This window comes from Corylus avellana, chromosome 6 (genome assembly GCF_965113065.1).
Source record: "Corylus avellana chromosome 6, dhCorAvel1.hap1.2, whole genome shotgun sequence".
Taxonomy (NCBI): domain Eukaryota; kingdom Viridiplantae; phylum Streptophyta; class Magnoliopsida; order Fagales; family Betulaceae; genus Corylus; species Corylus avellana.
In genome coordinates, this window is record NC_142495.1 from 23,641,926 (window position 1) to 23,658,069 (window position 16,144).

Below are 16,144 nucleotides of genomic sequence, written 5' to 3' on the forward strand. Positions count from 1 at the left end.
TAAAATTTTTTTTCTGGATTTTTTTCAATTAAAAATTTATTAATTTAAATTATTTTTCAATTAAAATTATATATATATATATAAGTCTGGTACGTTTCTCCCCCAGGTCTCTCCCTGATCTCTTCTTTCCTCCATTTTCAGTCTCTCTCTCTCTCTCTCTCTCTCTCTTATTTCCTCCATTTTCAAAAACCCAAACCCAAAAAATCAAAAAATAAACCTTATGCTTCTTCAATCTTGTTCTCTTCAAATAAAAAATCTTTCAAATCAAATCAAGATAAACCAAATTAGAGCTTCTTCAAATCAAAAATCTCTCTTCTTCGATCTTCTTATCTTCTCCCTTTTTTTTTTTTTTTTTTTTTTTTTTTCTTCAGCTTCTCTTCTCCTTTTGTTTTTCTTCTTTTTGACCTACTTTTCTTCTAGCTCTGCTGTCGTGCAGAGAGATTGAGAGAGAAGAGGGAGCTTTTGCTGCATGCGTGTAGAGAGAAGAGCGAGATTGAGAGAGGGAAAGAAGATCTGTAATTAAATAAGAAAAGTAGATATGGTGGAAATAATAACTAATAAAAGAGGGAAAGAACAGGGAAAATTAAAGTTGAATGTCTCGCTATTTTTTTTTTTTCTGACGTGCCAAATTAGCACGTCAGAAATATATATATATATATATTAAAATTAAATTGAATTTAAATTTCCTAACGTGTCATATTCAACATATCAAAAAAAAATTTGTTGACGTGCCACTTTTGGCACGTCAATAATTACTGACATGTCAAAATTTGGTTATTATTTGCCACGTCTGTAACCATCCTGATTTTTGAAGTGTCTCCACAATGAGGAATCACTCGCTCAATAAATGTTGACGTGTCATATTCAACATATCAAAAAATAATTTGTTGACGTGCCACTTTTGGCACGTCAATAATTACTGACATGGCAAAATTTGGTTTCTATTTGCCACGTCAGTAACCATCCTGATTTTTGAAGTGTCTCCACAATGAGGAATCACTCGCATAAGATTGATGTCTTGATAGGGTTAGATTAAGCATGCACTAGGTAAAGTAACCACAGTTCGTTGCCCCCTCTTGCCCTTTTTTATTAGAAAAATAAAAAATAAAACTCCAAAATCTTGAAAAATAAGGAACTAACATTAATTAAGGATGCACCTTCAAATTCTACATAAAAATGATTAGAAAAACATTATCTGACTTAACCATTGAAAACTCCTGGTCGGGCAATGCGCTAGCTAGGTCTTGCACAGCTGAGTTATGGATATGAAAATCACTCACAAATCTCATACTTGATTTGATGATTTAATTCCTGCCACATATAAGTATGCTTTCACTAAAGAAAGTGTTTTTCCAAGCACCAGAAAGCACCCATAACTATCGAACTCACTTACCTTACAGCTGATAAGATGCTTTTTGTTTTTTTACCAGCATTGATGTGATTTCTCCCCTATCAATATTACTTCCTTTTTAGCACTAATAATCTGCCGCACGTGCCTCAAAATCTCAACATTGGCTTCTTCTTTTTTTTAAAAAATTAATGGTAGGTTTTTCAGATTAATTGCACACTCGATCGCAGTACCATATCTTCACCAATTTACATGGCCTATAATAATACTTGCTTTATGACCACTCGTGTAGATTTGGAGTTTTCATCCCGCTTTTGGGCCAAAATCTTCCATACACTAATCATGATGTCGACATTATGACATGCTGACATGTCACCGAACATGCCCTGATACCGAACCTGCTGGGACTAAGGCTTTGTTTGTTAAACAAGAAGGCATTTTTAAAAACACTGTTCACAATTAAAAAAAAAATATTAAAAAAAAATAATTGGTATAAAAAAGTGAAAAAGTAGTATTGAAAAATAAATAAATTTTGTTTTGTAGTGATTTTTTTATTTGAATTAATAGTAGTAAAAAGTAAATAATGTGACATAAAGAATGAATGATGTGATATAAAAGTGAGAATATTTTAACATTGTGTGGAAGTAGTGTGTTGTTTAGCAAACACTACGTAAATGACAGTGCTTGTGTTAATATTTGAAAAATGAAACAATTCAGGAAAGAAAGTGGCGTGCCATATTCATTGAGATATCGATAAAACTCTTCATGTGAGAATATTGTAGTGGACCATATAAATAAATGAACTCGTGAATGTATGCAGTGGACACGACAAAATGGATATGCCATTAAATTGACCTATCTATGCTTCCTGACCATATGTTCCCTATGCAAATATTGGCAATTTTTGACCAACACCGCCTCGGATTCCGGCAATCTTCGATAAATAACGGTAAATTCAGGTGAATTTTAACTGCGGCGGAGAGTGAATTGCGACAGAGAATGCATGCAAGAAGAATGTATTATGGTTTTCTTTTTTTAAAAAAGGTTTGATTGCCCTTTGATGAACTCAAGAAGAAGGAATATGCCATTTATCAAGATTCCAATTTAATTATTAAAAAAAATAAAAAAAATTAAAGAAAACTGATGGCTCATCTCTCTGGAAGTTACTTCACAAAATAGCAAGTCCCGACGCCTTTATATATATACGTTAAAAGGTTGTGATCGTTTCAAGTACTTAGCTCGAATGCTCTGAGGATACGTATGGCAAGTAATTTTAGCAGAACTCTATTAATTACTTTTTATTTATTTATTTTTAGTGGTGGAAGTCGTTGTCTAAATTATAACCTAAAATATGCATGTGATCCTTGTTCTGTCACTCTTTGACAAGGCCTCTCTGTGTCTCTGTTTCTCTCTCTGTCTCAGACTGGTTTTTCTATGGTCGGACATAAATGTTTACAGTAAAAATACAGGCGCGCAAGATTTAAGGGAAATGGTGTCCATGGTAGAGTTCAAAACTAGTTGAGTGAACTTGGAGTTGCTCATCACCTGAGAGCCCAGACTGAAACTCCACCGCCTCTGCATGCGCCTGTAGCTTTTGCCTTTTGGCCTACGTACGGTACATATACTTCTCAAGTTTTCCTTTTGTTGGCTCTCTCTCTCTCTCTCTCTAAGACTATATATATATATATCTATATATATATTTGGGGTTGTTTGAGAATTTGGGTTCGCCAAACTTTTCTCAATTATTGGTTTCAATCCCTTAAGCTTAGTTTAATTGGTAAACTTACTTTGGCTCCATTCTGTCAGTTTGTTTTGGGTGGTAGCAGCTCTCACCTTAAACTTGGTTACATCCTTCTTTATGTTGAAAATTGGTGAACTCACAACTAAGAGAGGCAAAAAAAAAAAAAACTAGTAGAGAACTTAATTGATTCTTTTATTCAACATAATGGTTTTTTTTTTTTTTTAAAAAAAAAAAAAAACAAAATTCTAGTAGAGAACAGGCAAGAATGATCAAAATGACTTGTTTACATGGGCATTTATAAACCACGTACGGCAAAGGATCTCTTTCAAGCATTCTTCACATTAACCTTACTCATTGACATCACTTGTACATATAATTATCCCACACGTAGAATAAATCTTATGTAACTCTCACATGCTTGAAAAACTAAAAGACACATGTTAGAAACTCTTCTTCAACACACTAGCTTATAAGTAACTTATAAATTACAAGAATATTAAGTTTATTATTCAACATTTTAATGTAACCATAATTTGAGGGGAATGTTTGCAAATGTTATGAGCATTTACATGTGAGAAACTCTATTTTCAATAGTAACAAACGAAAGTAAGCAATTGTAATGATATTGTTTGATGAAATCCATAAATTTAATTATTTGAATTAAGATATTATCCTATCATATATCTTAATTCAAATAATATATGTTATTCTTAGGGAGAAACACTTCATTGGTTATGGACTTTTATTAATTAAATTGCTCTCTAAGAATTAAAAGTTATTAATTTACTTTATAAAGTTAGAACCATTATCAAATAGATTATTTCATTCATCACCTTTTGTTAAATTTTTAATAGTGTTGCTATATCATACCCAATTAGAAAACGATACATGTCTCGTTTAATAAAAAATATAAAAAATAAATAATATAAAGAAAAATATACATATATTATTTTAAGAATTTTTTGGCGGCAAATTTGTCGTTTTTATTAGCGTTTATTTTAGGCCGACAAAAACCAATTCTCGACACACAAAACCTGGTTCTTCTAATAAGCCGAAAAATAAACCCTAAGAAAATTCTCTTGGCATTAATTTATATAGTGATTTATGGCGTTTAAAAAACGCTAGAAAGCTCAAGTTTTATTTAGTGTTTGTGCTTTCATAAATCGAATTTGCGTCGAATTTATCCGAAAGGATGTCGAACAAGTTATCGAATAGACTTGTTCATTTATTACCCATGCAACCATTATACCGTACATGGATTTACATGTGGGTAATTTGGATCATCTTAAGTTCATTTCAAATGAACAGAGATGAGCCGGTTCAAGTAAATAAGATGGTAGAATTGTTAAAACAAAAAAAAAAAAAAAAAAAGAAAAAAAAAAAAAAAGGAAGGAAAAAAAGGTAAAATTACAATTCTACCCTCTTATTTACATGGACTGGCTCGAACCGTAGAGGATCCATTTCCCACGACGAAATATTATGAATTTAGTCCACCAACTGGGAGCTACAAGTCGTTTTACCAAAAAGCGCTCAGTAAATTGTGCTGCACTTGATCGTTTAACAGAAAGAATGCTACAGTACGGCTCTCTGGAATTCCAATTTTCTTTTTGTTCTTCTCTTTTTCACGTGAGCAAATTAACAAAAGTCCATTTTCACGTGGCAAATGAATATCTTAGAGACACACAGAGATTCTCCAACGGTATGCGTTGTCGCATGAGGTGTAATGTAAAGCAAGCTCTAAACGTGTCAAAGATCCCTGTTCTCGTAATTTGATTTCTCCCATGACAACATACACAAGTTTCGGATTTTGATTGTCATATTGATATTTGCTTCGCTTCCAGGCATTTGAGTATATTTTAGATCATAAAAGGGGGGAAAAAGAAGAAGACCATCTTTTATATGTGGATTTTCTAACTTAGGGAATAGTGAAAATCAAAGAAATTTAAAGGAGAAAGTCAAGATGGATAACATAAAGAAGGAAAAGCATTTAATTTGATTGGTATCTTCACTTGTATTATTTCTATTCATATAATGTTTCCTGTTTTATATTTCTAATCTTTTTTACTATATAAACCCATCAAAACTAGCCAATTGTGATCAAGTAATTATTAGTAAAGCTATATGTAGGAGTTGTCTATTCTTTTGTTTTGGAAAGAAATCAACTCCACCACCAATATTGGGTATTTGAATATCTTAGTGACAAACCAATATTGTATGTATATCAACTACAAATCATGCAAAAACATATATTGCAATTATTTTCTCACTCTTTGTTCTGTAGTATACCAAAACATCTTTATTATGCTTCACAGCCTTGTGAAGCTTGTCCAGAAACTGATTTCTCTCTATTTTAAACTCTTGTAAGTCTCTTATGTGCCTTTGATAGTCTATTACAGTGCATCATCGACCCTTTTCCTGAGAGATGGTTGCCTTTGGAAAGAAACTGAGAGAATCACAAATTCAAGAATGGCAAGGGTATGTTCTAGTAACTTTAATCAAGGGTTAAAGCTTTGAGTGCTTTAGGTTTTATGTTGCCCTGCTTTATTTTGAATGATATGAGGTGAATCCAGTAAGCAACTTATTCTTTGGCAGTATTCCATAGCCTTGCTTTTGAATATTTTCTTAACTGCCATTTTAATTTTTATACCTGTTCTACACATGATTGAGATTCATTGTCAAGTTTGTTGTACATTTTCTCAAGTTTCATTGAAAATTTATATCACCTTATTCTTTTTTATTTCCAATCTTTAATTATGTTATGGTTGACATGTTTATTGCTAGATTTTGAGTTCTATTTACTTTTATAGGGTGTTATACATTCTGTGATAACCAGTTTTTTTTAACTAGGCAATGTTAATGTAATGTAAACCACAGATAATACCTGTTTAGTAATTCACATAAACCAAGAAGGGGAGAGAGAACATCTATGAGTGATTGCAGACACAAACACTTGGCATTTATAGGACACATTTCTAAGAAACCAATGTGAAGCCTTGGTTTTTTTTTTTTTTTTTTTTTTCAATTGAAATAATTTCTTGACAGAAAGACCTTAATATTCCTATTGGTGCTCTTGAAACAAGTTAATTGTGAACCTCTGATGGCATTCATATCCTGTTTAACTGGAAGTGTTTCCAAGATATGTTATATTCTGTTGTAATCTTGAGATTTTCTTTAAAATTGGGGGTGGAAATTGTTTCAATATTTAAATTGAGATAAAATATAAGTAGCATGTGTAGAAACCACTAGCATTTATTTTCTGCATTTTTAAGGAAAATACTATTTTGTGCCACAAAAGCCTGAGGAACAACTCCCTTTATTTACTTGTCTAGGTGGTTCTTAGTTGCTAGAACTCTAAAATGATAAATTGAGTGTCAATTTCATGCGATTCATGACATATAATACAGAAGGAAAGTTGGAAATGAAAGTTTATTTGAAGCGAACCCCAATGCATCAGAAATGCATATAGTTGGAAAAGTCAAGTTATTCATGTGCATTGTATTTAGAGAGAGTGCAGGATAACTGCGCTCAAGCACATATCAGTCGCAGTTCCAAGAAGTTTTCTATATTCGAGTGCGCTCGAACGCAAATCGAGCGTAGATCGGTAGCAGTTTCAGGGAGTTTTTCATACCCGAGTGCGCTCGAACGCAGTTATCCTGCACTCTCTCTTAATACATTGGTTTTATATCCATTAGCAAATTGTTATGTCACTTGTTAATATGATGTTAATAATTCTACCAAGAAAGCATTTTATTTTCTTTTTCCTATTTCAAGAGCTAATTTTTCAATTCTGTCATGTATGCTTATAATTTGATTATTTTCAGATACTACATCAATTATAAATTAATGAAGAAGAAAGTCAACCGATACAAACAACAAATTGAGGTTCGAACACAAAATCACCTCAATGTTCTGATGGACTTCTCAAGATTGCTAGATTGTCAGGTAATTCTTGCCTACTAGACCAGTCCAGAAAGAAGTTCAAAATACCATGATTAGTTGCAGTTTCACACTTGGAGTGGGTTTTAATTGATTCTTCTTAGCATAGATAATTCATATATATAGTTTCATGGATACTTCAGGTGAAATTGATTATGAAATTTATGTCATCTTTGCTTGTTTCTGAATCCCAGATCGAAAAGATTGTTCTTTTCCTGCTAGAACAACAAGGACTACTTGCTAACAGGCTATCCAATCTCAGAGATCATCATCATGCCCTTTTACAGCAGCCTGATGGACCAAGAATATCTGAATTACAAGAAGCATACAGAGTAGTTGGACGTGACCTTTTAAGGCTTCTATCTTTTGTTGAGATGAATGCCATTGGTTTACGCAAAATATTGAAAAAGTTCGACAAACGGTTTGGTTATAAGTTCACTGATTACTATGTCAAAACTCGTGCAAATCATCCTTACTCCCAGTTGCAACAAGTTTTTAAGCATGTGGTAATTTGATCAATTTGCAATAATATTATTGTTTTGAGCAAATTTGTTTTCTTTTCTCATGTCTCTTTCATAGTTATGGCTTTGAACTCTACAACGTTAGCTTCTTTTGTCTTAATATGTGTAATTGATTTCAGGGTTTTGGTGCTGTCGTTGGAGCCATATCTCACAATCTTGCTGACCTTCAAGACCTCCAACGCCATCAGGGAAACTACATATCAATATATGATCAGCCTGATTTATCCCACCCGGTTTTCTCTCATCTCCATTCAAGATTATATGCAGTGTTACCATATTTGTCTTTTCCAACGTAATGGTTTGTTTTATGAAGTTCCCATCAAAATTCAAAATGCGTCTGCATTATAATCCCTTTTCATTGCTGGAGAGTCTTCACTACAAAAATGGTGATAATTTTTTACCAGGAGTTTTTGACGTATCAATGTCAAAAACCTCTTTTGACGTGTGGTTTTTGACGTTTATCAACGGTCAAAAGGGTGGGTGTCAAAAATTCCAAATTTTTGACGTGTCTACAGTGACACGTCAAAAACTTTTGACGTGTTGGGAGTAACACGTCAAAAAAAATATTTTTAACGTGACATTTCTAGCACGTCAACAAAGCTTTTGATGTGCTAAAAATGCCACGTCAAAATTTCACTGCCACGTCAAAAACATTTTTGACGTGTCAGTTTTGCCACGTCAAAAATATTTTTGACGTGGCATTTCTAGCACGTCAAAATTTTTTGATGTGGCTGTTTTGCCACGTCAAAAATTTTGGCCATTTTTTTTTTAATTAAAAAATTTATTAATTTAAATTATTTTTCAATTAAAATTATATATATATATATTATTTTCACCCCACGCTGCCCCCCAGGGTCTCTCCCTCTCTTCTTTTCTCCATTTTCTTACTCTCTCTCTCTTCTTTGCTTCATTTTCAAAAACTCAAAACCAAAAAATCTTCAAAAATCAAAAACCAAATCAAAAAATCAACCTGAAAAATCAAAAACCCAAACCCAAAAAATCTTCTTATCTTCTATTCTTCTTATTCTCTTTTCCCTTTTTTTTTTTTTTTTTTTTTTTTTTCAGATCTGCTTCTCTTCTCCTTTTATTTTTCTTCCTTTTCTCCTTTTTCTTCTTCCCTCTAGAGGGAGCTCGCTGGCTGCAGAGAGAAGCTAGGAAGATTGAGAGAGGAGAGAGAGAGAGAGAGAGTTGAGTCTGGAAATGAGAGAAAAATGATCAAATATATAAAATAATTATAAAGGGAAAAGAAGATAGGAAAAAGAGGGAAAAAGTTAAAAATCCCGCTTTTTTTTAGTGACGTGCTAACATTTAACACGTCAGAAATTTTTGACGTGCTATAATTAACACGTCAAAAAAAGTTTTTTTTCCTAGCAAAAATAATTTTTGACGTGCTGGTTTTAGCACGACAAAAATTTCTGACGTGCTAAAAGTTGCACGTCAAAAATAAACCAGATTTAAAAAAAAAAAAAAAAAAAAAAAAAAAAGAAACAGTAATAATTTCTGACGTGCTGGGTTTTGGCAGGTTAGAAATTTATGACGTGCCAAAACCCAGCACGTTAGAAACTCTCTCTCTCTCTCTCTCTCTCTCTCTCTCTATATATATATATATATATATATATATATATAATCAACACGCGTGTTGATTATGGTACGTCTATAACCATTTAGATCTGAATGGTTATAATATATATATATATAATAACCATTAATAATTATAATACCTAATTATAATTATCATTCTAATAAAAAATAAACCAGATTTTTTTTTAAAAAAAAAAATTGAAACAGTAATAATTTCTGACGTGCTGGGTTTCGGCCCGTCAGAAACTATATATATATATAATAACCATTAATAATTATAATACCTAATTATAATTATCATTCTAATAACAACAAAATATCATCACCCCACCTTTGTTAGCTAACCGTCTAATCTACCCACCTTTCCTGGCATACATTAATATATAGCATGATTATGTTTAATTAGTGTACATTAATTAATTATATAATATATATGTGATACTAATTGGCATGCATGTGATATATATATACATATACATATATACCAAGTAATTTATACTAATTAATATGATAAACTTAATTTTCCTATCCAATCAAAATTAATTTTTTATGCCAATTAAAATTAATTATTTTTTAATACATATTTTTTATATCAATTATTTCCTAATTACAATAAAATGTTTTTTTTTTTTTTTGACGTGTTGGTTAGACACATCAAAATGTTTTGACGTTTTAACTACAACACGTCAAAATATTTTTGACTTTCCAAGCATGGCACGTCAAAAGTTTTTGACGTGCCACACATGGCGCGTCAAAAACATATAATATAATATTTACTTATATTATATAATTTAAAATATAATAAATTATATTTGTATTAAAATTATATTTACTCTATCATATAATTTCTATTACAAATATAATTTATTATATTATATCATTTTTTTTTCTTCTTATATGTCCACATTATATATCCATACAACACAATTACAATTAATTAAAGAATAAATAAATTAATATTCTAGATGTATAGATAATTAGATGTATCCACTCACTGACCACATATTTTGTGTTAGCCGAGTTCATGTGAGGTTTGCGGGTCTTATAAAATAAATGTATTCAATATGTTTTATATATTTTTAAAAAATTAATATGGCTATCATATTAATATTACTAGACTGATATATATATATATATATGCATGATAATATCATGTTCAACTTAATATTAATGAAATGGTTGAATTAGATGCATGCATGTGATAATTATATTAATTGGTATACAATATATAGCTAGAATGATTACGCATGCATATATATACAACAAACATATATATATATATATATATATATATATATATATACCAAGTAATTTATACTAATATGATAAACTTAATTTTCCTCGCCAATCAAATTTAATTTTTTATGCCAATTAAATTTAATTATTTTTTAATACATATTTTTGATATCAATTATTACCTAATTATTTACAAATTAATGTTAATTTGTTTTTGACGTGTTGATTTGACACGTCAAAAGTTTTTGACGTGTTAAAATGCAGCACGTCAATAATATTTTTTTTGACGTGTCTACTTAGACACGTCAAAATGTTTTGACGTGGCAAAAATTAGTTACTGTTTGCCACGTCAAAAAATCTCCTTTTTTTGTAGTGTGCTTACATGTATACTCAGATGAGTAGTTTGATTGGCTAAGAACTTCTCTCCCTTTCTTCAATTGCTTATCTTCTTTGCATATTTAAACCTTCATGGAATGGACATTTAATATTTTTGTGGTACTAGCTAAAGTCCAAATCCTTCATACCAAATGCTCTTATCCAAACATGTTAATAAATCTAGAAGGCCAGAGATGTTAATGTGAGAAAATATGACTCATCAGGTTGATGAAATGATAATATGTCTATGTTGCTCAATAAAAATTTGACTATGCTGAAGACTTATAATCAAAGTTAGAAGTTTATAATTGCTTTTGAAGATGAAAAAGTGAATTGAAAACATCTTTTTGTTTGGTATTGAAACTTTAGTAGCATGGTTGTCGGTTTCAAACTTTGATTGTTTCACAAATAAAACATTATGATGGTAGTTTCATTTTCACTGGTTTTACAGGATCCTGTCATTGAATCTATTAGATCAGCTGTTGACAGGTTTTCGAACTCAACAAATTACCTTCACTTTTTGGGAAGGCATGCGTTTATTATGGAGGAGGAGTTACCAACTCAATCTGAAGATGATAGTGTTGACAACAGATATCACTCTATGTCACTTCTCTTGAACTTGGTAAACACATTTCTGTACATGGTCAACACGTATATTATAGTGCCGACAGCAGACAACTACTCCATGAGCCTTGGAGCTGCAGCAACCGTCTGTGGTGTTGTGATTGGCTCTATGGCTGTGGCACAGGTGTTTTCTTCAGTTTATTTTAGCGCATGGTCGAATAAATCATACTTGAGGCCACTTGTATTTAGTAGCATTGTCCTTCTAGTGGGAAACACCTTATATGCATTGGCCTATGATCTCAATTCAATATCAGTTCTTCTGATTGGTCGCCTTTTCTGTGGGTAAGTGATTTCTTTATTATCTCATTACTTGGATAATGAAACTTATATTTGATTACTAGTTTAGCTTATTATTGTTGCTTATCATTCTCCATGGTAGTGAATAATTGTATTTATGAGTGGCTCAAGTGTATTATTTATTCTTTTGTACGTGTATGTGTATGTGTATGTGTATGATTGAAAAATGAAAAAAGAATATGTATGTATACCAATACTCCATTAAAATTGCAAGAGTAATCAGTTTTGGAAAGTATACATTCTATTGGAACAAAATAAGTTAGAAATTTTTAAAGGAAACAAGACAGATGAATAAGGACCATTTTGAGCTCCACAGGAGATGACCATATGTTTTGAAGTTTTAAATATCACGTGTGGAGGGAGTGTTTTGCACGGTGTTTTGGTGATTTAGTCGAAGCGAAGATATCCCGGTTATAAAAAATATCGAAGCCTCCTTACATTACCAAATTATAACCCCATGAATTTATTATGTTCTTAAGTGTCACAAATTGTACAGAATAGGCTTCATATGCAAGTTCTAGTTAAAATCTCTTTCTCTGCCTCTTTTTCCTTACTTTCAAATTTTGATTGCACAAAAGAAACGTACCAGAATTCCATTGGCAACTTAACTGTGGCTTTTTTTTCAAAGGTATATGGGATTTTGAGCTGAATTTCAAGTGACAGTGGAACTGCAGATTGCAATAGCCTAGAGACACCATTTTGCTATGTTCGAACTTCCTGTGATGATGCAGCTTTCTTTCTTTTTTTCTTCTGAGATTTATTACTGTTGCTTGTGGGGATTATAACATCCAATCTCTGTCCAAGATGTGGTGTTACTCCAAACTTGCAACTAAAGTAGTTTAAATGTTCTATATGTGCATCTTTGTGCTTCTTCTTGCTTGTTCTCTTCAAAAGATGCACTTTGGTTTCACATAATTAATAAATGTGGTCATGCTATTGATATATATTTCAGGTTAGGTTCAGCAAGAGCTGTTAACAGGCGTTATATCAGCGATTGTGTGCCACTCAAATTGCGAATGAGGGCTTCTGCAGGTTTTGTTAGCGCAAGTGCACTTGGAATGGCATGTGGTCCAGCTATTGCTTGTTTACTTCAAATGAATTTTAAGATTTACAAAGTCACTTTCAATGAAGACACTTTACCTGGTTGGCTTATGGCTCTTGCGTGGCTTGTCTACTTAATATGGTTGTGGATTTCTTTTAGAGAGCCTCCTCGTGAGACTAAAGAAAACCTTGTGCCACAAGAAACTGATGCTGGTATGTCAACAAGATTACTCATTTGGTTAATTATTATAGTTTTCTTTTCCATATTTTAATAACTCGAGATATTCTAAGTATTTCTCAAACTTTGGTCTCTATTATCGATTAAATTACTAGTGATGATTCTTGTTGCCTTTGTGCATTTTGTCTATTTACTTGAGTATCATCCGAGTAACAAAAACAATAATTATGAATAAAATTTCTTACCTTTTTTTTTTTTTTTTCCATCTACCTTAGTCTTTAAAGCCTGACCTTTGACATAACTTTGAGATGGCAATCGCTCATGTTCAGTTCTTGTTGATTCTAGAAGGGATCAACTGACTGCATATGGCCTTCTGACTTGTTGCCTTTATGAACTTTGTCTCTTTACTTTACTACCATATGAGCACTAGTAACTATAATTATGAACACAATTTATAAGATTTTCTGTTCCATCTACCTTAGTCTTTAAAGTCTGACATTTGGCATAACTTGGAGCATGAGGTCTATCCATGAGTGTTTTCCTTAGATAAGTGTTTTCCTCACCACTATTCTGGACTATATTCAATACCAATGAGTCTCCTATAACTCTACCCATGTGGATCAAATCAAAAAGGTTCTAAACTACATATAGTCCATCATAGTTGGGACGAAACGGCCTTACAATAACATCTATTTGAAGTGGCTTCTCTCCAACACTAAATGTGACACCTAGAAAGTTATTCTCATATTGGGCGAGTGGATTGCCAACATTAAGTAAGTAGATTACAAAGGTGCTTATGAGTGCTGAGTCTCACTTTTTTTTCATACTAGATGAGACTGAGCTTTATAAGTTATTATATAGAGCTCTAATTGTAACTTAACTTGTCCTTTTGGAGTAATAGTGTATATGAGGTTAGTGTTTTTTCTAGTTCGTTACAAATAATATCAAAGCAAACCTAGTAACACTATGTAGTGCTGAGGCACTACATGACATAGGCCTGGTGAGAATGTTGGGAATTTTAGTGGGGAGATTGTGACACCGAGAAAGTTAGTCACACATTAGATGGGCGGATTGCTCACATTAAGTGGGTATTCTATAAAGGTACTCATGAGTGCTAAGTCTCATATTGGTTCCTAATTATGTGAGACTAGGTTTTATAAACGATTCTAGCTAGGGAACTCTAATTGTAACTTAACTAGTCATTTTGGAGTGATAACGCATGTGTGACTAACGTTTTCTTTGCGTACTACATACTTAGATTTTTTTTATTAACGATTAATGGTTTAAATATTTAATTGTTTGTTCACTAGCATGATATATAAGAATTGATTTGTCAGTTCTAGGACCATTGGTAAATGTTGCTGTGGAGAATGGTTTTACCCAACCATTGCTAATTAAATCAGAAGCTAAGCAACAAGATGAAGATGGAGACGAAGAATGTGATGATGCTGAAGAAGATTCTAGGGAAATTCACAAACCTGTCACATCAATTGTGGCAGCATATAGATTACTTACACCATCAATAAAGGTTTTGAATTGTTATTGAGTTCTATTTACATATTGACTTATATTCTTTTTTAGTTGATGCCATTCCTTCCATTGGCCACTAAGAAAGACGACTTCATGCATCCAATGCATACATTTTTTAAACCTTTAATGAAATCTAGTTGTCATTTTTCATTTTGTAGTTTTGCATCAAAATGGTGGGAGGGTTATATCATGTTAAGCATCTTCTAGATGACTAAACTTTGTTCAAGCACCATAAGTATCATGCCATATTGGATTGTATTTCTCGTCTAGGTATAATATATGGTACTAAATTTTAATATGATTTCTTACTTTGCAGGTTCAACTATTTGTGTATTTTATGCTCAAATATGCAATGGAGATTTTACTTGCTGAATCAAGTGTTATCACTGAATATTATTTTATTTGGTCAACCAGCAATGTGGCAATCTTTCTTGCATGTCTCGGTCTAACAGTACTTCCAGTAAACATTATTGTTGGAAACTATATCAGCAACATGTTTGAAGAAAGGTAGACATTTTTAAGCATTGGAGAAGTTCCAATTGTTATTTGTTTTCAATTGACTAGTAGGTTTAACCTTCAAATCATGGTTTAAAAGAATAAAGGTTTAAGAGCATATTTGAGATTGTGTTTGAGAAATATAGCATATCTGCGTATGAAGTTCTGGTCTTTTTTTTTCTCTGGTTGACCTAATTGCAGGCAAGTTCTACTGGCATCTGAAATTATGGTGTGTATTGGTATACTCCTAAGCTTCCACGTATTCATACCTTACTCTGTCCCTCAGTATGTTGGCTCAGCTCTAATCACATTTGTGTCTGCTGAAGTCCTTGAAGGTAACCATGGCTCACTCAGTTTATAGCAAACATCCGATAATTATGCAAGGATTATTTACTTTTTGAATTATTAGATCCAAAACACCTGCATTTGATTATTGTGATAGCCTGAACCCACCTTGAACTCATTAACTAAATAATAACTTGAAGTTCTTTAAGGGCAAAAAGCTTAAGTGGGTTGGATTAGCTCTAAGACACATGCCCTAAATGACGATCTCAATCTAAACTGGCCAATTGCCATTCGTTTGAGTACAGGTTTTATTAGTGAATAATGTTATTTAGTAGACTGAGAAAATCAGCCATTTGATTACCACTTGTAAAAATAAATAAATAAAAATTGAATAGCTGATTTTCACTGCTACGGCATCCCAGTTATATGGGATGCCAGTTACATATATTGCATCATTTGTTGGAGGATTCCTTTGTTTCCTAAACATGATCTTTAATCTCATTTGTTTGACCAATCCAGGCGTGAACTTATCGCTCCTATCTCGTGTCATGTCATCAAGGCTTTCCCGAGGGACATACAATGGCGGACTACTCTCCACAGAAGCGGGGACTCTGGCTCGAGTCATTGCAGATGGTATGATAACACTAGCTGGTTATTTAGGTGAGAGTAAACTCTTGAATATGACCTTGGCTCCTGCACTTTTCATATGTATCTCATCCATCATAGCCACCTGCTTCACCTATAACTCTCTCTACTAGTACCCTTCCTTTCTAACATGTATAAATGTTGCATAGTATAGCTGAACTTTTTCACTCATCAATGGTGAATATTTGAATTCGGCTGGCAATGGGAGCTATCAATCTGTCTTGTTATCTTTCCCATGAATGCTTAATACTATAAAAACATTTTAATTTTCTTGAGGCCTAAGTAAGATGACTTATTTGCTTTACGATGAA

General features: G+C 32.4%; 1 protein-coding gene across 4 annotated transcripts; it reads left to right on the plus strand.

Moving 5' to 3' along the window:
- The first annotated feature begins 2,742 nt into the window (after nt 1-2,742).
- Nucleotides 2,743-16,144, plus strand: LOC132186065 (SPX domain-containing membrane protein At4g22990). Of its 4 annotated transcripts, none has more exons than XM_059599846.2 (11): nt 2,743-2,963; nt 5,476-5,564; nt 6,911-7,031; nt 7,220-7,531; nt 7,666-7,779; nt 11,190-11,644; nt 12,612-12,913; nt 14,216-14,406; nt 14,725-14,915; nt 15,105-15,238; nt 15,708-16,144. In XM_059599846.2, the coding sequence occupies exons 2-11, from the start codon at nt 5,512-5,514 to the stop codon at nt 15,944-15,946; spliced, it is 2,112 nt and encodes a 703-aa protein (XP_059455829.2). In that variant the 5' UTR covers nt 2,743-2,963; nt 5,476-5,511; the 3' UTR covers nt 15,947-16,144. The 4 variants fall into 4 exon arrangements, with proteins under 4 accessions (XP_059455829.2, XP_059455827.2, XP_059455831.2 ...); XM_059599844.2 differs by having other exon boundaries at nt 5,486-5,564; XM_059599848.2 differs by having other exon boundaries at nt 5,486-5,564; nt 14,222-14,406.

Excerpts from the sequence above, each read along its gene's own strand:
- LOC132186065 (XM_059599846.2), top strand. The coding sequence starts at position 5,512 with ATGGTTGCCTTTGGAAAGAAACTGAGAGAATCACAAATTCAAGAATGG. Across the intron at positions 11,645-12,611 it reads ATTGGTCGCCTTTTCTGTGG|GTTAGGTTCAGCAAGAGCTG; the intron begins GTAAGTGATTTC and ends TATATATTTCAG. Across the intron at positions 14,407-14,724 it reads TACTTACACCATCAATAAAG|GTTCAACTATTTGTGTATTT; the intron begins GTTTTGAATTGT and ends CTTACTTTGCAG.